The sequence below is a fragment of the Penicillium macrosclerotiorum genome, assembly GCF_028827735.1.
Source record: "Penicillium macrosclerotiorum strain IBT 26536 chromosome Unknown utg000007l_segment0_segment0, whole genome shotgun sequence".
NCBI lineage: Eukaryota > Fungi > Ascomycota > Eurotiomycetes > Eurotiales > Aspergillaceae > Penicillium > Penicillium macrosclerotiorum.
Window position 1 is genome coordinate 2,742,353 of NW_026643086.1, and position 24,230 is coordinate 2,766,582.

The 24,230-nt window shown below is 47.5% G+C and overlaps 7 protein-coding genes across 7 annotated transcripts; 5 read left to right on the forward strand and 2 right to left on the reverse strand.

Annotated features, from left to right (window-relative positions):
• Positions 1-191: 191 nt before the first annotated feature.
• N7462_007824 (uncharacterized protein) lies at positions 192-3,476 on the forward strand (the record flags this gene model as incomplete). The annotated part of the gene is made up of 5 exons (XM_057079542.1): positions 192-531; positions 592-1,865; positions 1,923-2,048; positions 2,100-2,302; positions 2,360-3,476. The coding sequence occupies 5 exons, from the start codon at positions 192-194 to the stop codon at positions 3,474-3,476; spliced, it is 3,060 nt and encodes a 1,019-aa protein (XP_056932212.1).
• Positions 3,477-6,583: 3,107 nt separating this feature from the next.
• Positions 6,584-6,979, forward strand: N7462_007825 (class I SAM-dependent methyltransferase; the record flags this gene model as incomplete). Its single annotated transcript, XM_057079543.1, has 1 exon — positions 6,584-6,979. The coding sequence occupies one exon, from the start codon at positions 6,584-6,586 to the stop codon at positions 6,977-6,979; it is 396 nt and encodes a 131-aa protein (XP_056932213.1).
• A 1,244-nt stretch (positions 6,980-8,223) lies between these two features.
• Positions 8,224-8,574, forward strand: N7462_007826 (uncharacterized protein; the record flags this gene model as incomplete). Its single annotated transcript, XM_057079544.1, has 1 exon — positions 8,224-8,574. The coding sequence occupies one exon, from the start codon at positions 8,224-8,226 to the stop codon at positions 8,572-8,574; it is 351 nt and encodes a 116-aa protein (XP_056932214.1).
• A 2,270-nt stretch (positions 8,575-10,844) lies between these two features.
• On the forward strand, positions 10,845-12,345 carry N7462_007827 (uncharacterized protein; the record flags this gene model as incomplete). The annotated part of the gene is made up of 2 exons (XM_057079545.1): positions 10,845-11,145; positions 11,201-12,345. The coding sequence occupies 2 exons, from the start codon at positions 10,845-10,847 to the stop codon at positions 12,343-12,345; spliced, it is 1,446 nt and encodes a 481-aa protein (XP_056932215.1).
• Positions 12,346-13,394: 1,049 nt separating this feature from the next.
• On the reverse strand, positions 13,395-15,258 carry N7462_007828 (putative MFS transporter; the record flags this gene model as incomplete). The annotated part of the gene is made up of 4 exons (XM_057079546.1): positions 13,395-14,003; positions 14,065-14,659; positions 14,713-15,024; positions 15,104-15,258. The coding sequence occupies 4 exons, from the start codon at positions 15,256-15,258 to the stop codon at positions 13,395-13,397; spliced, it is 1,671 nt and encodes a 556-aa protein (XP_056932216.1).
• Positions 15,259-17,893: 2,635 nt separating this feature from the next.
• On the forward strand, positions 17,894-18,899 carry N7462_007829 (uncharacterized protein; the record flags this gene model as incomplete). Its single annotated transcript, XM_057079547.1, has 3 exons — positions 17,894-18,147; positions 18,201-18,464; positions 18,521-18,899. The coding sequence occupies 3 exons, from the start codon at positions 17,894-17,896 to the stop codon at positions 18,897-18,899; spliced, it is 897 nt and encodes a 298-aa protein (XP_056932217.1).
• A 611-nt stretch (positions 18,900-19,510) lies between these two features.
• Positions 19,511-21,503, reverse strand: N7462_007830 (sugar porter family MFS transporter; the record flags this gene model as incomplete). Its single annotated transcript, XM_057079548.1, has 6 exons — positions 19,511-19,829; positions 19,884-20,020; positions 20,081-20,859; positions 20,941-21,281; positions 21,342-21,359; positions 21,430-21,503. The coding sequence occupies 6 exons, from the start codon at positions 21,501-21,503 to the stop codon at positions 19,511-19,513; spliced, it is 1,668 nt and encodes a 555-aa protein (XP_056932218.1).
• Positions 21,504-24,230: the final 2,727 nt, after the last annotated feature.

Sequence of the window (24,230 nt, forward strand, 5' to 3'; positions counted from 1 at the left end):
CGATCCGGCAAAATAGAGCTGCCTCGATGAATCCTCCGTATCCAGTTGCTCGACCCCACGGGCATGCACAGGCAGGAAGCTTTATTCCCCCATCTGTGAAGATGGGCACTGTCCCTCAAAGATCAGTCACGGTGAGTGGCCCGACAACAAGGCGGGGACCGATCGCGGAAAAAGTCATGCACACTCGCTCGATGTCCCAGCAAACACATCCAAACCCAATGCAACCTGAGGCGGCTGTTGTGAGCGAGGAGAGGATAGAAACCCCTCCTGCTGCACGAGCCATTGCATCGGGGCCGCTTGCAAAACAGAAGCCGCGACAAACCGTTTCATTCGATGTGCCCCCACCAACACCTCCCCCGGTTTTCGAATGGAGGAATGCGCCCGCAGCACGGCTAGAGTCGACCGATTTCGACTTCCAGCATATGGACATCAATCGAAGCAAAGCCTGGTGGGAGGCAGGCGATGTCAAGGATCGCAGAAAAAGCAGGGCTCTCCCCAAAGATTACCAAACCCCAGCTCAAAAACTCACAGGTAAGATAATTCTAGACAGAATTGATGTGACAATTAAACAGTGTATCTAACACTCCTCAGGCGTAACCAAGCACAAGAATTTTCAGCCACGACTATTCCTGAGATGTGGTCCATTGCTCAGATACACAGGCATTAAGAAGCTCAAAACTGACGGACCCCACGGGCCCATTGAAAAGGAATTTTGGCGTGGCTCTATCATGATTGTCACGAAAGACACTCGTTCTTCTTATGAGACACCCCCAACTTTAAGATTATTTTCCCAGCCCATGGATCTCCTACCCCCTCCGCCAGTCGAGGTCAGTGGTGAGAATGGAGAACTAGCTCCTGAATATGTTGATCCAACAGCTGGCCTTATGAAAGTCGGCCGGGATGGACGGCCACTGTATGTCAAACCAGTTGATCACCTCGAGGAGCAGGTTGATCTCTCGTCCGTGGAGAATGACGATGGCATTTATGAGCTGTCACCCAGTATAATTGACTACAGCCCAGGAGGGGCTAAGCAACCTATTCCGTCGAACAGGATCCATCCCATTGATGGTGAAACGGCGGGACTGCTTCGAGATGTTGCTGGAGTTCGTCTTTATGCTGATGCCGCGAGGGATGTAACATTCTGGAGATTCAACTTGGAGATCGAGCTCAGTGCAACGCAACAACGCATTGCCTACCGCATTAACCAAGGCCCTGCCCTGGGCTTCTGGGTGCCCGCCATTCACCAGCCTATGAATATCATGTTCCACAGCGGTAATGGATTTGGTCCTTCTGTCAACCCTGACCATCTCTGCGGGCCTGATCCACTCTGGCGTGATGTTCTTAATGAGCACCAGACTCGACCGTTCCATGTGATGATCGGCGGAGGTGACCAGATCTTTAATGATTCAGTCATCACAGACTCGCCCTTCTTCCAGGAGTGGATGAAGATCAAGAATGCCGCGGAGAGATATGGCGCTCCACTGACGGCTGAATTCCGCGCCGAGCTGGAAAAGTTTTATCTGGAGCGCTATGCATCCTGGTTCTCTCAAGGTCTTTACTCCCTCGCCAACTCCCAGATTCCAATGATCAATATTTGGAATGATCACGAGATTTTCGAAGGGTTTGGCTCTTATCATGAAGAATTCATGAAGAGCGCTGTTATCTCCGGCTTGGGCAAGATTGCGTTTAAGTATTATCTCTTATTCCAGCACCACAGTGTTCCGGAGGAGACCGAGGTAGAAGAGCCCAGCTGGCTGTTCGGTGCTCACCCCGGTCCCTACATTGAAGAGAGAAGTCGTAATCTATTTATGTCTCTTGGTGGCGATATCGTATTCTTAGGTCTGGATTGCCGAACTGAACGACAGGTATGAGTTGCTTATCCTATGTCCCACTGATCTAAGATCCACTGACGTCTTTTTTAGAGTCATGAGGTCCTGAATGCAGATACGTGTGATACCATCTGGGACCGATGCCACCGTGAGATCATAAAGGGTGAAACCAAGCATTTGATTGTGCTTTCGAGCGTGCCAATCGCCTATCCTCGAGTGGTATGTTTTCTGCAAAATACCGTTTTGAATTCGGAGCTAACGATGTATCAGGCCGTGCTCAAGAATTACATGAACAGCCGCAAGTCGTTAGGCAAAGCTGGCATGCTTGGTGGACTTGTAAACCGGTCCGGTGGTAAAATTGAAGTTTTCGATGACCACTGGGCTGGAAAGCATCTCAAATCGGAGCGCACGTGGTTGGTCGAGGATCTACAGGACCTGGCAGCAGAGAAGTCTGTGAGGGTCACAATATTAAGGTAAGAAATTCCACTGGTTCTTCTGAAAGAAATTTGACTGATCACTGACTTCCGCAGTGGTGATGTGAGCCTAGCCGCAATAGGACAGTTCTACTCAAATCCCAAACTGGATGTTGCCAAAGATCGAGATTACCGATATATGCCGAACATCATTTCCTCAGGCATCGCAAATATGCCCGAAGCAAATCTACTGGCGGATATGCTCAACAAGCGCAACACAGTCCATCATATGGACTCAAACACAGATGAGGATATCATCCCTATCTTTACACAAGATGTGGATGGTAAGCCCCGAAATAATAAGCGTCTACTCCCCAGACGCAATTGGTGTTCCATCCGAGAATATCTTCCAGGATCGACCCCGCCTGGAACCCCGGAGTCAGAAATGACTCCAACCCCCGAGCCTCGTCCCGGAAAGCTCCAGCGGACTTTGTCACTGGGACACGGTGACAAGGGAGGTGGCGAGAAACCCCAGGGTCTTCTCCGACGCTTATCGATCAGAAAGGCAGGTCCACCTACACGAACGATGAGCTTTGGACAGGAGGGAGCCGGAAGCCAGGACAGACGAGCCAGTGTCGACGTCCCCTTCCCCCGTCCCAACGAAGGTGGAGATAGTTATTTCCCTGGATCCCCACAAGAAGAGCCTCGACCAGGCCAGTTTCATCGACGACCCACAAATCTCAGCTTAAAAGCTTCTAAGAAAGCAGCCAAACACGGAAACGATGGTGTGGGCGCCTTTGTCAATCTGGAAGGTGGCCTGGCTATCACCTTGAACCTTGAGATAAGCTCTCAAGATCCGTCTGGCATTACCGTGCCATATAAGCTGCTTGTACCAGCACTCCGCCACGAAGGAACTGATTATGACCCCCAACCGACACCAATCGTCAAAGGCTGGCGGAAGTGGCTGAACATGCCGCGTCGCAAGAGAAACAACAACGAAGAGGAGGCAGAAGACGATGAGGAAGAGGACGATTACGAAGACCATGACACAATTAACAATACCCGCGCCAATGCTGCTGCCACCCACCCACAGTACGAAGGATATTCCGGAAGCGAAGAGGACTCGGAAGGGAAGTTCCCCAGCGATTGCCTCCAGAAGCCCTGGCTGGTTCGTCCCCAGAGGAAGACGAGGAGCCTGATCCCAGTCGACCACGGAAAAAGTGGTTTGGCATGATTTGATGTACATTATGACGATTTATGCTGGTGTTTCTATTTTTGAGAGACTTTCTTTTATGATGTCTATGATATTGTTTCGTTTCAACGAGATCAGTTTGATCTTTTACATATTACCGTTTTACCCCCGTTGCGGATAATTCAATGTTTATTGTTTCCAGTCGGCCATATTTCAGTGCAATATACCATAAAATGTGTTGATTGACAAGAGCCATAATGAAGTCTTTATGATTGGAAAAATAATCGTAATTGGAGATAGCCAACGCCAACAACAGCACATAGACTACCTGTCCAAAAGTTCGTTCCAACGCCGACTAAGTATCCGTGATATATCGTTTGAAATTCTGCTAATCTTCCTCAGACTTTCCTATGTTAATAAGCTCTGTGTATACTTTAAGAATCTTGATTTTAGCTAATGCTGTATAGGCTCAATAAGATTGAAACCTAATAAGTGTACAGGTGAATCTAATACCTCAATACCGTATGTTTACTACTCTTCAATAGTTTTTGCTATACAAATTCTTAATTTATTTTACTAAGTATTATTCTGATTGAGGGATTAGCAATAGACCTTTTTAGTGCCGATTAATAGGAATTCGGAGTGTATCCTAATTGTTACTGTCTATTTTAATATATTCGGTTATCACGTTCCCCAATAAATAATTACGATCTTCTATTAAGCTAAACGTACAATCCAAACTTTCTGAAATGAATCTTGACTGTAAACTATATATTGTACCTAGTCTAAATTGTAGGTTTCAAATAGGACTCGCTAATACTATTTCGGATTAAGATCGGTATTTCATGGCATATAATATTCATCCGAAAAGATCCAATTTTAAACGACCCGTTGAGGGGCTCTGGGTCAGGTTCGCTACAATCTTCTCCACTCAATCCGCATCATAATGGAGTGTTGTTGATTTCAACAGAAATGCTAGCGTCCGTTCGAAGTCCGCTTCTGCGGTGGTCAGTCTGATCGACTGGACGGTGTCCGGAGTTTGTTTGAAAGCCGCCAGTTGGACACGTAACTGCTCGATTTCGCTAGGTGCATCATGGAACTTCTCGTACAGGGAAGACACCTTCGCCACTGCTTGGACAAATGACAGGAAACTGATCACGGTCGCCCCGGGTTCCGCCATCTGGACGGGATGGTTCTCTAGTGTACCCAGATCCAGATCCAAACATCCAGGAGCTTCTTCCTGTCCGCTGGCTTCTGCCGATCGTTTTAATACATTTTTCTTTTGGCCCCGGCACCCAAATGGCGAGGCTCGTTACGAAGTCCCTCTTGCTTGGAGATGTGTGATTGATGTGCCCAAGTTCAGCGAGGCGCAGCGAGGCAGCACACTGCACACAGTAAGAGTGAGCGATTGCTCATACCGTACATTGAGTCTTCGCTGGACCCTTGTCCCCTGGCGATGCATCCGCCAATCAAGCTTCGTCCATCCCCAGAGATGTCTGCAGAGGCTGGCATGACTCAGAGTCCATGCGCAACCATCGAGCCCCATGCGCTCGCATACCGGAGGCTCCGCACCTGGTCGATGCCGTAACTCCGTTCAATCCTTCGGGCCTCAAATTGAGCTGGTGGAGGCTGGAAATGATCTCGAAGCAGTCGCCTGCTAAGATGAGGTCTCCAGTCCTCACTACCCCTCTTCTGGTCTGCAGAGACACGGGAATACGTGCAAATATACAGTAGTGTTTCAAAAGTCTGTTCCGATCCCCACTTTCCATCACCACACCAACCACCCACATATAATTTTTCTTTCCTTCTACAACCACCTAGATGGCATCTAGGCACCCCGATTTTGGTGGTAATCGCAAGAAAAATGGTGAGTTAACCCCTGCTCAACGTCAAGCTATTGTATATGCTATTAGAAAGGGTGATATTTCACGTGCTCAGCTAGCACAGGATTTTAGGTGCTCGGTCAAGACTATATATAACATCTTTAAACGCTACCAAAACGACTACACCTTCGATTCAGCGCCTCGTTCAGGTAGGCCTAGGAAGCTTAGTAGGCGTGATTGCACCTTCCTATATTTGCAAGCTCGCCGGCATCCTTTTTGGACCTATAAACAGCTATCAGCCTGCTTACCTAGTCATCCTTCTCGGTCAACAATTTGTCGAGTTCTTCGCTAATTCCGACTTGCTAAACGTTTATCAAAAAAGAAGATTCCTTTAGGGCTTCAGACTGCTTTAAAACGACGATATTTTGTGTTAAAATAGCGGAAGATAACTAATACTTCAAGGGTTGAAAAATGGATATTTTCAGATGAGTGTTCTGTTCAAAGAACGTCGAATTCTGGGCCTAAATGGTGCTGGAGATTTGCTTCTGAGGCCTATAGGCGTGATCTTATTAACAAGCAGGTTCATGTTAAAGATATTTCACAGATGGTTTGGGGTGCTATCTGGCTTGGTAGTCGATCGAAGCTTGTTATAATGGAACGAGAGGAATCTAACGGTCGGAAGCGAGGTTATACAACAAAATCCTATCTAGAAGCGTTAGAAGAAGGTCTTCTACCTATATATAGGCCGGGGATTATATTCCAACAAGATAATGCTAGGATTTATATTGCAAAGCTGACATAAGAGTGGTTTGAAAGACATGGAATTTGGGTAGAAGATTAGCCTCCGCACTCACCTGATTTAAACCCGATAGAACCTGTTTGGAGATGGTTAAAACTGAAGCTTTTTGAGTTGCATCCTGAGCTTATAGATATGGGAAAGTCTGAGGAGGATTAGCGCTATTTTAGAAGATGTATTATAGAAGCTTGGGAGGCATTAGAATAGAGGAAGATAGATAGGTTGATTTTAGGGATGGGAAGAAGACTAGAAGCTGTGCGGAGGGTTAAGGGTTATTATACAAAATATTAGTGGTTGCTAAGCGAGTCTAACCCTACCCGAATTTAAAACTTTTTACTAGAACTATATATCTAGAAAGATGGTGGTGTGGTGTGTAGTGTAACAGATATATATTTTGATGTTGGGGTGGTGAAAGTGGGGATCGGAACAGACTTTTGAAACGTTATGTATATATGTTTACGTATGGAGCTTTACAACGCATTATATGGTGTAAAAAGCTGTGTTAAAATTACGCGTTTGACCTATCCAAGATGTCACCTCCCATGCAGATTCAGGAGTATTCTTTACTGGCACAAAACGGGTTCTCCGACCCTCGCACATACGATAGGTATCGACCATCCTATGGAATAGAAGCGGCGGAGTTTCTCATGGCTCACATGTATGTTTCTAATCAGCCGAATCTCCAGATTTTAGAACTTGGTGCTGGGACAGGCAAGTTCACCCAGCTACTGGCTGACATGGGACGAAAACACGAGATCTACGCAATTGAGCCACATCCGGAAATGAGGAAGTTCTTGGCTGGCAGACACCTTAAGAACTTTCACGCCATTGATGCTGTGGCTGAGCGGATTCCGCTGGAAAATAATAGTGTTGACGCCGTGGTAGCTGCACAGGTAAGCTTCAGCTCTCTATTCATCATCATTTAAATTCAGGCCTTGTAGTGTAGTATTGATACTTGATCATAAACTTGGGGCAGCATAAGCTCTAACAATCATCCATGTGATAGGCGTTTCATTGGTATGAACCGTATAGCTACGCGACATAAAAGCCTTTCTGCTAAACAAGCCTATATTATCAGGTTTGCAAACTCTGATGCAATAAGAGAGATTCATCGAGTATTAAAACCTAGGGGCTACATATCCTCAACCCTGTAATTCGGGTCATCTCGCATATATTAAACTTTTCGTCTAGTTTAATACTGTCGGTTTGAGGAGATAGAGCCTAGGGAAATGTGTCCCGCAGAGGATCTTGCAGGGGACCATGGGTCCATTCTAGCATTTCTCTCCCTGAGTAGCCGTTCTCGAAGACGCCAATATCGATCATATAAACAAGGCGAACGACCAAGTCTATCGACGCACGAGTGGCATTTTCCGATGTGGCGTCGCTGGTCCATTTACGTCGCTGAACAAACTCCTGAATATCCGAGCGTGAATCCCCGTGTTGAATACGCGCAGCTACTTCAATAATATGCTCATGTGTTCGGATGACGAGACGTTTTCCATGGGATAGGAATGCAATTCTGCTTTGCTCAGTGTAGTATTGGAAATATAGACGGAAAGGCCGATTTATGTGTTTGTAGTCTTTGCGAGTCTTACCCCAAAGATGAGAGATTATCTTTTCTTGACGCAACGGGGGAACAGGGGACTCAAGAAAGGATACATCGAGGGACACGGTATCAAGGGATTACTGTAGACTTTGTATAAGGGGCATCTTCCACTTTTCTTTTGTGCTACTTGAATGCTACGCGGAGACCAGGTCGGGGCCACATCTTAATATGTGTTCCTTGAGTTGGTGTGACAACGAACAGGAGTGGCTGCATATAATGACAGCAAAGCCACATGATGCGTTGTTCAAGTTGTGGCTATGCAGCAGCGGCAACTTAAGACGAACCCAAGACATGAGCCTATTTTTTCAATTTCTATTGACTTCATCTATTTTACAATGCCATGGACTGAACACAGAATAAGCATAACCCACGATAACCTTTTCTACAGCCGGCATGAGCTCCTCGCGCTTTCGTAATGCCTTACAGTACTTCCATAAACCGAAGTCATATTGGCCCAATCCGGAAGACTCGTTGGGAGAACACCGAGGTATGAGAGGCAGTTTCCACTGCTGGGAGGCCGAGGGCCCCGTCAGGCAAATATTCGATGATATAAGGCCCCAAATTATGACTCTACTTGATGAATCCGGAGACCGAGTTCCAAGCGCAAGCTTCGTCATGTTTGACATATTCATGATCGGCCCAACATCCGCGACTGCCGTACCCCATATTATGTTTTCATGCACCCGCCCCGAGTCTCGCAAAATTGCCCTCGCTGCAATCAAACAATCCGGCATCCTCGACCAGCTCCCTCGCGGGATCTGCCTTGGCGACTGGGATTATCCTCCCCATATCAAGGATCAGGTTTACCATGTTTTCGCCACACCCTGTTGGATCAACATTCAACAGTGGAACTGGAACTGCATCGTCATTTTCTTCTATCAGGCCCATGCCTTCATTTGCTTGGCAAACCTATAGTCCTTTTGACTTCAACACGACCGAGACATACTACCCACGGGGAGAGGCTGGCTGCTATGTATCCCACAATATTAGCCATGACCAGCGCGCCTATTTATCCGAGAATATCATCTCTGACCGGCGAACAATGAAGCCATGCCAGGCATTGAAAATAGTTCTGCAATTATCGTCAACAAGACCTCAAACCCCTCGCACGGCTACAATTGGAGCTATCGTCGTACTTTCAGGACGGCGTTACTATCTCGCACCAGCACATATCTCTTATCCTCAAGACTATATTGTGGCAGAATCAACACCACAAGTGGAGCATGCGCCAGATGAGAGTGACTTCAATTTTGAGGGATTCAGTGACTTTGATGAAGTTCCTTCAGATTCTCAGGTGGTTGATGTTACTAGCCGGTATAGCTTGACACCGGAGTCGAGCAGCTACACCCGAGATTGGAACTTGAGCCAAAGTGGCTCAGCATCAGAAGCCCCATCCGATTGTCTCACCCCAATCAAAAAGGAAGATAGCGAAGATTTGACACTTGAAACCGGTAGTCCCATGATTGTCACTCAAGGGCTTGCTTCGTTGATTCATGCCTCACACTCAAAATTCCCAACATTATTTAAATCGGAATCGTTAGACTACCGTTTGATAGAGATTGATTCAGCCAATGACTCACTCCCAAATCTTCCAGTGTTTTCTCTTGAGAGCGTTGCTGCTCTTGATTCGAGATTATCCGACGTCGTCACAACAACAGGCGCAGGAAAATTTCTCGGGGGCATATTATCCAGCCGGTGCCTACCTATTCGGCTTCCAAATGCGACGAAGTACATCAATGCTTTTACTGCTGAGTTTCAAAGTCGGCTTCAAGTAGGCGATTCGGGCTCTTTGGTTAAAGACTCAAAAACAGGAATGATATATGGTCATATCGTTGCATGCGGAATAGAATCTCGAACTGCAATTATAGTCCCGGCTGTCGATGTTTTGAGTGACATGGTAGAAATGTCCAAGAGATATCGTACTGCGGAATGCTCAACGCCACAAGAAATATCGCAAATTTTGATCTTCTCACTGGAATCTACACTATATTCCACATCTACAGTTGATGGCGAACCAAGGACAAACATGCCATCACCTCATTGTTCCTAGCCAGGACTACCCAACTTACCGATGTCAATGGTCGAGCTGTGCCTATACTGGAACTTTCTCGACGAAATAATCGTTGTGACGACATATTAAATCCACTCATATCCCATCAGATATCCCATGTCCATGTTGTGAGAGACTTATTGGGCGCAAGGATAAATTCAATGATCATATGAGGACCATCCACCGCCGGGAAATTGAAGGAAGAAATCAAGACTTAGCACCCAACGACCAGCAGATTCAAAATACCCAAAGCCATCAATCTGCGAAACGAAGAGCTGATAAACAGAAATAAATATTTGGTGTCTACAAGAGTCTTGCACAGCTCTCTCTTTTTAAGATCATATGTATGTTCCAGATTCGTGTTTATTGTTCATAATAAAGCTTTGTCTTAATTTTGCAAATATGGTTTTCTATCCTAAAGTAATTATATGAATAGTGTCAGAAAAGATACAGGCGGAACAAAAGTCTCTAGCAGAGGATCTGGCAAGGGTAGACAAACTGCCACAGCATTTAGACAATGAGAGTTCATTCTTCCAACATATACGTATTATAGCCTAAAGGACCACAGAGTGATAGAAACATTTAGCCAACTATATCCACAATCTATGATGAGACAAAATTGATAAATCATTAAAATTATCTCGCACAGAGACATGCGATGGACCATTCGCGGTCTAGATGTTGCTTTGTTTTAGCTAAGAAACTCAATGGGTCTATGCAGAAACGTCATCATGGCTTTTCTAGTGCAAGACAGAGTACTGTCAGCGCTAATTTTACGAATGACTTACGATGGGTTTATTCGTGTGGTTCTGAAAAGAGGAAATTGGATGGTGGAGAAGTGTCAAGTTCCGGATAAATAAAGTTGAAACAGTGTTTCACTAGTCCCGGGTGATGCACTCTTTCTGTCAGCACCGACCGTGTTTAACTAACTATGAGACAAGGGCAGTAGGACATCGACATTAGAGGATTCTTGGCAGTAGATGGATGACACGGCCATTGTCCGAATCTCAGTCATGTTGTTACACTTCGGGGCCCATTTAGCTAAGATCCATATGGGCGCGGTTCTATAAAGATTACATCCCAAGGCATCGCAGGAAATCAAGATCGTGACAAGTCGCTATAGAGTTATTCCAGAATGCGCGGGGGTATTTTTCTCCTTTCAGCGGCGCTGGGCGCCTCTGCTGCTCTCACTAAGTCCAAACTCAAGACCCATGTCGATGTGCTGGCGCTCGATCATTCATTTAACCCCGTGAAAGCGGCCTATTGGACTGGCTATCCTCACCATCGCCGTACCCCTTTTGCTTTGTCTCCAGATGGCAAGTCTGCGTATATCGCATATCTGGATGCTAGCGAGACAGATGTCCATGTTCAGGAGCTGGACCCGACCACTTTCAAAGCCACAGGTACCTCGGTGACAGTGGAGGGTGGAAAGGAGGGTATGTATTCATTTCCTCAATTCGGCGAAAAGTAGTGTCTAATAGCACGATACAGCTGGCGGCCTTGTGGCTCACAATGATGGGTTTGCTCTCTTGACCAACGAAGCGATGCCATCGGGCACTACCAACGCACCGCCCAGCGATACCCCCGTCGCGGTCTTGTATCGCTATACTGAGGGCAAGCAAACATGGAAGACTTGGCTTGGTGGACCAGGAGTGCACGCCTCCGAAGGACTTTCGGCTTCTCCTGATATTAACGGTGATCTTGTTTATTCCGAAAGCGCCGGCTTGTATGGTGCTTATATTGTTATTACCGATTATTCTGGAGACGCATCGGGCCACTATGGGGACAGTATCGAGTATGTGACAACTGACGGGAACCTCAAGACCATTGAGGGTGCATCAAGCTCCTGGGGTTGCAGTCACAACACTGGTATTGCGTTTGAGGCTGCCAATGAAGCCCCATTCGCCAGCATTTGTGCTGAAGATCAAGGTGCCATCTGGCTGAATACCAAAACCCAAGGTATGTCCAATGATGGTGTGAAGATATCGAACGAGAATACTACGAACGGGGCTTCTGGAGAGCCCATGGGTGGTATGTCGGGTAGCTATAGTGCATTGGCACGCTTTGCTGAGACCAGCCGATATATCTTTGCCTGGGTATCTCGTGGAGCTATGGATGTGACGGAAAATACATGGATGGGAAGTGGTTACACTCATGTCAATAACCGGACCAACGGTCGGAATGTTGCCATTTCCCTATTCTCCAACAAGTACACCAAAGTGGGATCCCAGGCCACGTCTAAAGTTGGCACTGAAGATGGGGATAGTCAGATGAATTGGATCACGGAGGGATTGAACGACTGTTCTAATGCGCATGCGGCGACTTTCGGTAACAGTTCGGCGCTTATCTCTTGGGAAGAAATTTCGAACCCAACCTGTGACTTTATCGCCATGGGATGCCGTGGCCAATTTGCTGGCTCGTTTTTCCAAGAAGTGAACTCCGCGGGTAAAAAGGTTGGGAGTGCAATCAACAGCACCGATGTTTATGTTGCGGGTGATATGGTTACTATGGGTGATGGTCGTATCTGCTGGCCTTACGTGAGTATGGATTGGGACCTTTCTCAAGCTGTCGGCTATGGCTCGTCCTCAGAAAATACCAAGAAGATGAGCATTGCCTGCATGAACCTTGACGATTAGAGTTTTTTTTTTTTTTTTTTTTTTGGATGTTCATGGCGTTCTCTACCGCTTAGTTTATAAATGGTCTGTATGACGCCAAGCCAATAGTACACTCTCAAAGGAATCTCACAAATTCACTTCTTGTCGCTTAATATTCCGAAATGGCATTCAAAAATGTGCCCGATAGTCTACCACAAGTACTTGCCTGGACATTCCAGACCCTGGGTATTCTGTGTTTTCTCCTGGTCTGCGTGACTTTTTTTTTCTGGGAATAATTCACTTTCTCTTATATGGTATCTTCGGCTTGATTTTTCTTGAGCTAGCTGATGGAGGAATCGACGTTCTCGAAAGACTCGAGGCATATTTGCAACGAACCGAGCGGCTAAGAATGCTCGCCTTGACAGTTAGCTTAGGCAAATTCGTGACATCGGAAGAGTCTAGGAAAAAGCAGCTTGTTGATCTAACGAAAAAGTGAGATCTTGTCAAAGAAGCCAATGTTCTGGTACAGCGACAACTTCATCTAGCCGACGAATTCGAAGTACTCCATAAACAAAAGACAGAAACATTTTCTCTCTCAGGAAGCCGAAAGTCTACAGACGATCGAGAAAGAACTAGATGAAATCCCATCAAAGATCCATGCAAATTGGAAACAAGTGAAGGATTTACATCTAGAACGGCCTCCAGGCTCCTGGATTCGATGGGAGGAGCGAATGATCCCAAGATATCCTGTGAAAACCACAAGAAAATATGCAAAGCGCGAGACGGCTGCTGTGTACACGACTATGGCTGCTACGAGAAGACCAGGACGCGTGGAGACTTCAAGAAAGATCGGGATCCAATCTATCTATATTCACATTGTACAATTAATGTCCCTGTTGCGTTCGCCGGGAGAAGCGTAATTTCAGCCGCAAGACTGTGGATGAGGACCCCTGAGTCAGCAAGAGTGAGCCACCAAGATAGAATCCCGAAGGTGATTTGAGTATGATCTGAATTTGATGGTCCAAAATGCTTCCAAGGGAAGGTATTATAGCAATTATTGTGGATCTTGGTCTAGATTGTTCTTCTATTTTTCACACATGACCAGCCTTGCTCGCCATGTCACGTCTGAACCACCGCGTCATACCAGAGCCCAAGCCATGAAGTCCTCGCTGCTGGACCTCTCGGCGAGCGGCCCCATCAATCACCTCATTTTCCATCTCTTCCTCAGTATGGCGGTATCGGCCATCCACAAACCGAAGAAGAATTTCCATCAACACCGCGGAGAGGATACTAGCAATCAGGATACCCACCATCACCAGATTACTCTTGCGGTACTTCTGCCGTCCAGGGGCATCGTAATCGCTCTTCCATCCAGAGTACAAGGCATACGTTGTCAGAATGCTACCAAGATTGCCCCATCCCGAAACCACAGCGGAAGCAGCAGCCACACCGACCTCGCCGTGGCGTGGCTGGAAGATCTCTGCAGTCCACGTCATGGTGATGGGTACAGTAGGACCAAGACCGAACCCTACAATGAGAAGGCCACCATAACGGGGCCAGGGGTTCGCGTCGGTGCCAGCGTAGCTAGTCAAAAGCAAGCCTAGGATCTGCAGAAGAACGGGAATGGAGAAGAAAAGGGCGCGGTGGCGGTGGAAACGATCGGAAAACGGTGTGACCAGAAGAATAGCGATGAGATCCATCTAAAATCACAAGTTAGCATAAAATTCTTTGGGACTCAAAAGAAGTACCAGGAGCACATACAATCCAAATAGGAGCAGTCAGCAGGCTCACGTCAATGCTACTCAAGGACGGGTTGATGGCTTGGATAATCAAGTTGGCGTACAGCTGCACACCAATCCCCACACCCACAACTCCGAAATACATGATCAGCAAGGGCCACAGTCGCCAATCCATGAATACATGCAGAAGATCCCGCATGTTCCACTTCGAGTTGTGGTAGACACGTTTCATATCATGATAGTGGATGACCGCATCCCTACCAACCAACGCAGGGGGGCTTTCTGGCAGCCAACGGAGAAGCCGATGGCGTTCAGGAGCAGACTCGCCAGGAGCCACAGGTCGGTCTGGCAGCCACCATAACTGGGCGAAGCCGAGAGCAATGGTAAGGACACCATATACCAGAAACATCCACTGGAATCCGACGTAGCCTCGCATACCGTCCATCTTCTGGAATCCAGCGGAGACGAGACCAACAACAGCTGCCGATACTTGTGCTGCGGTAAAGTACTGTCCAATACGCTTGCCGATGCGAGAAGGCGGGTAGAAAAGGGTGAGATAATAGGTCATGCCAGGCCACAGGCCGGCTTCGACAATACCAAGCAATAGACGAAGAAGACTAGACATATGAGTATGATGTCCGTAGAAGAACGAGTATTCTAGAGAACTTACTAAAAGCTCCAGGCGGCTTTCATTGCTGTCAGACATGTCCCGATAAGACCGACACTAATCACAATACGACTCATCCACACATGCGGACTCAGGCGGGTCATGACGAGGTTGGACGGCAAATCAAAGACGACATAGCAAACATAGAAAAGAGCCAGACCAGTCGAAATCTGGTGATTATTTAGATGTAGAACACTGGCAAGGTCGTGTCCCGAATCCTCGTTCATGGTCTGCGCCAAGCCGATGTTTGATCGAATGGCCGAGCACATGAAGTACAGGACCCAAAATGCGGGAATAATGCGCCAGTCAAGTTTTCTAGGAGAAAGTGGTTAGTTTCACTTTCACTTTCTATGAAGACCAGTTGAATTGTAAATGTGATTTCAATCTAGCATACCTGTAAATTCTTTCAATGTTCTCCACATTGAACTCGCCAGGCTCAAGATCATCTGTGTTGGTCAGCTCCGATGGAGCTTGTGGTTGTTCGTATACATCATCGGAAGCAGGTTCCTTAGTGCCACCAAGTGCAGACTGCCCGGGTTCGGTCGACATTTCTGACGGTCGAAAGCTGTTATTTCTTTTGCCGGCCTTTTCCCTCGGGCGTACGGATCACCCGTCGAGTATTCTTGCCTGAAAGAGCAGAATCAAACGATCACGACCATGAGCAGCAAGCCCCGGGAAAGAAAAAAGAGATATTTTGATCCAGGCAACTGTAATATGATCAGCGGGTAGTCTTGTCATATCATAAGTCGCATTTCCCGAGCGAAATAAATCATTCAAGCGTGAGCGAGGTCTAGAACTCCGTTGCGAGGAGCTTAAAAAGAGAAAAACGAGAAAAAAAGGGACCCATCGCATCAACCTACCTTAAATAATGTTTATCCCGTCACTCAATCCCGGTCCGCTCCGTGTGCTGTCGCGCTTGTGACAAGGTTCTCCGAGCGGAGAAAAAAAGAATGAAGGCGGAGAACACCCGTTTTCAGATCTGATAAAGCGACGAGGGGTGTTCTTGGCAGTGCAAAGACGGAGTCAGATACCGGTGAGCAATTAGTTAGAACAAACAAAAAAAAAAGACAAATTAAGATTTTCACATGAAGTGTCGATGACTTGACCAAAACGCTTGAAGAAATCAAAAAGAAGCTCAGCAGATGTTGAGCTTGTTGAGGTTGAGCGCGTCGCAAGTCTCTCGGTGGGAAAATCCCTCCGACCCTCGGCACTCCGCGCCGTACGGAAAAGCCTCCCCAACAGGTAAACATCGCTCACCGAGGATAACCAAATTCCCTTCTGACTCATGGCTCTTGGCCACTATTGCCCATTGGCGACTTTCGCATAGTGTCGGCATTCGATTGATGGGGCTCGGAATAGCTCTTACCGATGAGGCCATCCCCTTACAGAGGTACCGCTGTCAGAATGCGGCATGGTACAAACGAATCTCGTGGAGCTGCCATGAAGAACATGACCGTGTGTAAATTGTAATTTAGCAAAATCAGCCGTCGCATGCTTATTTTCAACAAAAATAGAGCCCTGTTGTCTAGACCAAGGGATGTTTGCATTTATTCAACTTGAAGTCACAATAATCTTCAAACGGTGCTACATTCCTCATCTTATCAATGACCTTTGTTAAACTCGATCGGGGAGGATACGGCACTCTAAGCGAATCGCAGAATAATTCTATTTGACAAAATTTCAGGAACAATTCACACAAGCGCCTGTCAGTATGCTGATAGGGGAATAATGATTCATTCCGATCACACCGATCTATCCCTCCTTTGCTTCTTCCCTTCTTCAACCGCCGGTGTCGGTGGTATCACGTGATATTTACTTTGAACTGGATTTTGGAGTTTCCATACGCTTGAATAGGTTGGCTTATGTCATTCAGCAAGTAACCTTAATGTCTTGCCCCATTCGTGCCTTACACCGCCCTCCAAACTCTCCCAGGGGGTTGCGCCCCACACTAATTTGCAATTTCTCCCATATCCCTAGTTATCTATAGACGCAACCAAACACTATTTACAAAAAAAAAGATCCCTTTCCTGCCGTGCTTTCTCGTTTATTTCCAGTGCTATATCTCGATTCTGTCTCGGATCTGATGGTTGTGATATCCTTTACGCTTTCATCCACTGCTTCCTTACCTGCTTCCGTTATGTATCTGCTTCGTTCTCATTTCTTATAAAAGTTGATAATTGATCGATTGGCATCTCTAATAAACAAGACTGATCGGGGATTATAGTGGTTGTTCAGCTTCCCTCATCTGATCATTATTTTGGGGAGCGTTGAGCATACATAGCGTGTTTTTCGGTGTTGTAGGAGTGGTAATATAGGGTATCACATCAATCACTGCCTGTTCAATAGCTTCTCAATAAATCCAATGTTTTGATAGAAAAATAGTTCCTTGAAAAGATAGTATGTGGTAGGGTGTCCCACTACGCTAGTGAAATATGTGAGCTCATCACATCTTATCTTTATGGAGTGGAACTGCATCTTAACAACAACCCAGCTTCCTACTGGTAAAGGTCAGCAAGGCAGATTGCAGATGCACGCCCCACGAAATTTCTTTGAAATCTGAAGAAAAAAAGCCTTATTGGAAAACCGCTCAGGACTTTTTCAGACACTATATCTTGAACTATTCTGTTGTGGGAATCGCTCAGACTCTCACCTCGTATTCAGAATGAATTGCCCATCTTTGCCGCAATCCGGGAATCGTTTCGGTTGATCGACCGTGGGTCCTAAAGTCATGTTTATATACAGATCATAACCCAATGGAGTCCTTGCGGGTTTCAATCTGAAGTTCTACTTCAACGTATTCTCGAGGTCCATATTCTATCTTCTGCTCCTAGTCACCGGCATTCGGCCCCGACATCATGCAGGGCAAAAGCGGCTCGAGGGTCTGCCAAGCATCCGAGGCTCGTATTCGCCAGCAAGCTCGACAGCCACAGCCATATTCCCCTTCAGGTCACGCCCAGGTCCAGTTTGCATGCGCCAATTCGCTGCTTTACTGGTCCATCTTACAATATCCCGGAGCCGCAGGGTCCCATCGAGCATCTATTTAAGCTATTGCCCTGCTCAGGAGCCAGGACCTCTTTTTTTTGCCGCCTCCTTTTAGCTTTCATGGGAATAGATTCGTATCAAATATTCGAGAAACACCTTATATCATTCCCCCGATTCATTGCTGAGTACACAACTCCTTGCGATGGTTATCGGCGCTAAGAAAGTGGGCGTGTCCCTACTCGCCTTATTTGCTACCCTGGCTGCCGGTGAGGTTTTCCAAGACGAGCCTCAACAACTATGGAACGCATCCATGGTTCTCGCCAACACCGGCACCCTTGATTCTCGCGACCTCTTTGGGCTTGAGCGCAGGGTCTGGGAATGCGATGTTGGATACAGTGAATGTGCCTATGACACGTCTCGTTGTTGTCAAACGGGCACCAGCTGCTGCGGGAATGGGTACTGTGCTGACCCTGGCGATACCTGTTGCACGGTAGGAACATGTCCTTCAGGATGGAATTGCTGCGGGAACGCAGGATACTGCTCCCCGTCGGTGGCGAGTGTTGCAATGGGGGGTACTACTGCCGAGCAGGCAAGCATTGTCGTATCTACAATGGCGAGAAAGTGTGTTGTCCTTCGTCGGGATGCTCTGGCGAAAGTGATAGCGGAAGCTTGGGTAGTACCCTCACTCTAAGCGAGACGGAGACTGCGAGTGTCACTGCGACATACTCGTATACCTATGCCGATTACGATTATTACTATACGACTTACTACTGGTAAGATTCCTGCACATGAAAGTTCCATTGCATACGTTTTTCTGACTCGTCGCCAGGACTTACTGGTTCTACTTCTGGACCTCCTATTCTCCCTATACTGTTAAGACAGTGACTTCGACACGCACTACAACTACCACTATTTGGTCTGCCTATGTGACCGATAGTGCCGATGCCAGCTCTTCATTTTCATACAGTATCTCTTTCTATTCCGACTATATTCCTGCCTCTGCAACCTCGCTGAAGAGCTCTTCTGAGCCTGTCACAATTGCAGTGGCAACTGCTGCCCCCACTAGCGGAGGCTCTAGCGGAGGCTCTTCGTCCAATGAAGGTGGCGGCGTGCCTGGTTCCGCGAGTGGACTATCGGCTGATTGGCACATGGTCTTGATGGGAGCTGCCCTGGCAGGTGTGTTTGGTGGTCTGGCTTTCGGATTATAATACTGTCGCCAGTACTCCTTGGTCTTGTCCATGTCGTTTGTTTACTATCTGGATGAGAAGTATATGATTGATCTCCCAGAGTTGAGGATCTAAATTTACCACGAAATCTAATATCACCGTTTCCATCCTTGACGTAATTTGATCTATAACTTGAGGCAAAAATAAAATCTTTGAAAACGTTTAATTTAATTCTCTCGTACATTTTCTCCATCAACTTCATACAGGTCGTGTATAGTTGATCACAGTTACAATTCACAGACGCACTCAAGCCTCTGCGCCTTGCAGAATGTAATCATCGCTGTGTATAAAGAAGATACCATCATGCACACAAGGGTATGGGTATAGTATAAAAGACATCACGCAGAGCCAATAAGTTCCCCCAACAAAAAGCAAAAAGCCAATCGATAGAATCCGTCCTCGCATGATGAGCCTTTGGGGTTTGTTCCAGCTCCACAAGGTCAGAAAGGCAAGGACGGGCGATGACAAAAGATGGAAGTTTCGTAAGACATTCAATCGGTAGTCCTTTGCGCAGGAAAAATATCTCGAGCAATAACGTGGAAGAGCATAAAAGCATGTTTTTGGAGACTTTACAAGCAGGCCAGAAATAATGCCTAGTTGCTGTCAGACACGCTGCTGTGGGGGTTTTCAACGTGTGTGCCGCCCTTGCCGCTCTCCAGGTCAGAGCCTGAGGTAAACTGAGTTTTAATTTGCTTGTCGGAGACATAGCTGGAGCGACGGAGATGTTCTTCGGTGTCCTGGTAGTTGATGAGGAGCTCGCCGTTCTTGCCATAGCGGTGAGGCTCGTTGCGGGCGACGGAGACGACATTGAAAACACTGGTAGTCTTGTTGAAGATTGTGTCCATTTCTTCTAGAGATCGGTAGGCGGTCTCTGGGTAGAAAAAGTAGACGACTGGGAAGATGAAAGCATTTCTAGGGTTCTGTTAGATTGATGAAAGAGAAAAAAAGCCAGTGGAAGAGACTCACATCACAGCGAAAATAATGTACGTCTTATAGCCAATTGAGTCGAATGCAACAGGGGTAATCATTACCACCAAGAAATTAAAGATCCAGTTTCCGGAGGTGGCAAGAGCATTGGCGGGAGCACGAATGCGTAAGGGAACCTGTGATTTGTTAGTTAAGGCAAAGGACATCAGAAATAGAATATGGTATCAGAATCTTACAATCTCAGCCGGATACAACCAAGTCATACCAAGCCAGCCCCAAGCAAAGAAGGTGTTGAAGACAAACAGAAAAACCGCAGCGGCAATACCAGGCTTGGTTTGACCCACAAAGCTAGTAGTGACAGCAAGAACCACCATCGAGATGGACATTCCGGCGGCACCAATTAACATCAGGGGTCGGCGACCAACCTTCTCGATGATAAAAATGGGGATCAAAGACGCGAGGAAATACTCGGTTCCGTTGCACGCAGCCAGAATACGGGACATCAGACCGTCCATACCAATGGACTTTTCGTATATCGTGGCAGCGTAGTACGTAATCAAATTGATGCCCGAAATCTGTTGGAACATTTGATTGACGTAGGCGAGGACAACACGGTGGAAGTGACGGTTCTCATCCATTGTGAAAAGGTCACGGAAGCTGACCGACTGATCAGCGAGCACGGCATCCTTAATGGCGGCGAACTCAGAGTGGACATATCGGTCATTTTCTGGTAGATCCAAGATAGCCGATAAGACCACCATTGATTCTTCTTCGCGACCCTTGAGAATCAGCCAACGAGGAGATTCAGGCAGAGGAAGTACAAAAAACAGAATAATGAGTGCAAAAAAGTTCTGGAAAGCGATCGGGAATCGCCAAGCCACCGAGCTAGGATCAAGGAAGGAGAATCCAAGGTCGATCCAGTAGCTGATGGTAATACCACCGGCAATCAAAGCTCCCTCCAGCATAACCAGCTGGCCCCGGTGATGAGATTTGCTGCACTCGGATTGCCATGTTGCTAGAAAAAAAAGTAATTAGAGGGATAGTTGAAGGGATGAAAAAGGATTTATGTTCCGATTGATGGTAGTCGATCACTTACGGACAGTAGAAGTATTCATGCCGTTTCCAAGGCCAGTCACGATGCGGCCAACAATAAGATGTGGGAGTGAGTAAGAGCAGGCCTGCAGCGTTGCGCCAATGACCATGATAATGGAGCCTGTAAAGATGGTCTTCCGACGGCCAAGCCAATTTCCAATCCAGATGCAAAAGATGGCACCAAAAAAGCAGCCCAGGTTGTATGAGGCTGTAGTGATACCTTGCACGGATGACCGAGTAGTCCGCTGGGCCTGGGTGAGGCCCATTTCGCCGGCCTTGGTAGTATCGATCTGTGGAAACGTTGTGACGAATGAGTTCAATGTCAATAGACCACCCATGACGCCCCTATGGACTAGTTAGTATCTATTGGGCCAATTATTGCCAAGCCTGTGATATTGAGCATACTGGTCATAGCCGAATAGTCTATAGAGAAAGGAGAGTTAGTCAATTTAATTGAATATGGTGTATGGGGCAGAAGGAAGGTTGAACTTACAGAAAATCCAGACCAGCAATGATACTGATCATGATGTTCAGGGATGTGCCCCTCAAGCCAAAATACGGCTTCATGATGGCGATATGTTGTGTCCTCAACTTTTAGTTAGGGTGCAGATAATCCTTGAGACAGGTCAGACTGATCATAGAGATACGCCTGTAGAAATGTGGGCGACAACAACAGCACGAAGGGAGGCGGGGCGCGAGTCAAGTCCACGAGCACGTCCAACCCAATTGACGGAAAAGGAGAAGAAAAATGGTGGCTGTGTAAAAAAAAAAAAAGGGTCCCTCAAAGGTTCTGTCCGGGGAAGGATCCTGGGGTTTTAAAAAGGCCCGATATCACAGCGCCAGCGTGTGGGCTCCTCCACCTGCAGGGTCAGGGATTGGAGGGCTCAAGTGGGCATCGAAAACGACGGGGCCTCGTCCTGAAAGAGAAACCAGTAAAAAGGTCGCATTGGTGATGCCTCCATGTCGCCGGATCGGGCAATAGGAGTGTGAGATGCTGCATCCCCACCCAAGTATCCTAGCCTTCTAAGCATCTATCCCGACGAGCTAGACAGGACCAGGGCCCAGCAAGTCGAGTCAATATACCAAACCTAACGTGCTCAGCTCCGCTTGAGGGGTGACCGGCAAATCATCGTCCAGTATGATTCTCTTGCTCTCCTTGTTTTGGCATTGGGTTCCACTGAGAAACCAGTACAGTCCCAGCGGGGACGGAGTAGAACAGGAGAGCCGAGCAGTCGGGAAATCGCTAGAGTCGTCCCAGTATCGTCGCCGTATTCTCGTACGGCTTACCGTACGCGGTATGCTACGGTCGGAGTCGGCTGCTTTCAGGAAATACCTCGGACCGATCGATGACGTGAATGGTAATGCTGCTAGCTTTGCGGAGTATTGGGAATCACCAACGGTCTAGTATCGAACTAAGAGGTAGTTGACAGTCTCCAGGCCTTCTCCTCCCATGAACTGTGTGTGGTGTGGTGGCATCTCTGGTGGAGGGACCCTCCCCGGAATGCTCAGAGACTGGGAGACTGCACTAATTTCGATGTGATCGACCGCCAGAGGATGCGCTCTTAATATTGCTGTACTTCTTTTGCTCTACATTTTACTCGGCCTGGAGTGTAAGGGAAAACGGTGTCGTTGATCCCGATATCTGGACGGCATCCAAGATGTGATCGGGATCGGCGAGCGGGGACGCTCGACCAGCCACGGCATCGGCTTCCAATCCTGTCCAGGGCCCGGATGGTCTATTCCGTCATCTCAAACAGCATTTCATCAGGTCTCAAATGGCATCCTGTCCGTGCCGCGATTCTTCAGTGGCCTTGGTTGGAGTCTCAAGGAAGACCTTGTTCTCGGGCGATTTTCATTTTCCGACAATTTGCTAATGGAAATGGACTCGGCTTTCGGATGCTGCGTCTCCCGCGCCAATACCCAGTTCCAGATAACAGGCAGAATTCATTGCTTAGCAGGGAAGTACTTGCCTTCCTCGGCGACTCTACGCGCCATCAATGGGCAAGAACTACTCTGTCCTTGTTCTGTATAGCTTGGCTGTTTGAGACCGTCTATCCACTAGTGATGAGCCGAAAACCGGTCTCTGGCCTCTGGGAAGCAATGGACGATCGCACGACGGTAACGAACACTATGACATCATCTTGGAATTTCCCAGTAGCTATTTCAACTCCAAAGTAAGCACCATTGCACTAAAATTAGGACAATTGGTTCTGAACTATGCTCCATAGAGAAACTTCGAATGGATGCGAGCTCTTTCGAGGTTGTTTCCTCGAGAGCCGCCGAGAGATCGAATCCCATGCGATGTATGCATAGCATGCAGCCCTCCTCGCGCAGGCAGCGATACCCCGGCTCGGTTGGGGCCGAAATACCGGGGACCCCATGTGAGCGGGATACCTGTTTCGGCACTCCAGCCTTTCAGGTCGGTAGAACAGACAGAGGCCGAGTACGTTGCACCTATATTGCATAGACTACCGAGTACTTTTGATGCAGTGGTTAATGAAACAACCGTTCAGGTGGGATCCCACTCAACACCTCTCGATCTCCTTTGCTCTCTCGTCGAAAATGGCGTCCCGCGAAAGTGGCTGCCCGATCGGGAGAACCCGTTTCGCCAACGTGGATCCCGGTCTGCCATGATCTTGGTGGAGAGTGGTTGGATTGACACTCGTAATGAATGCTGCTGGATCGAAGGCCATTTCTGATTCATCACCCACGGTTCCATGCCTGAGAAATAGAGCACCACTGAAAAAATTTGGGGTCTGGCTTGCGTCGGGCCCTGGTGTACTCTATACTCCGTACTACTTTTCGTCTCCCGCCCATCTGGTTCCTGCACGAGTCACGTTGAACGCCACCATTGACCACCAAAAGCTTAAAAAAGCCTTTCCCGTCTCTCAAACAATGCATTCAATGGGCTGCTTCGGAGCACCTCGCTTTTCGAATTGTTGCCCGGAAAGTAGCCGCGGAAAATATCTAGACACATGGAGGACCGATTGTCGGGTGTAGGACGTAAAACTGCCCCAAGATGATACTTCTAAAAGTCGACTCGGACGAGACATCATCTACTCCTCACGACCACTAGCTTCTTTCGAGGCCATAGCCTACAGACACCCCACTCGCCTAGAAACTGGAGAAATCTCGCTGGGGCTCCGGATTCAGCGAACGGCCCAAAATACGCCCGTAACATCGTCAGAACCGCGTATTACAGCCCCGGCCTCAGAACACTTGGGCAATGCACAGTGCCCCGTTGTATCGTCCAGCTCGCCATTCCTATTTCTTGCCTGTGGATGGTCGAAAGAC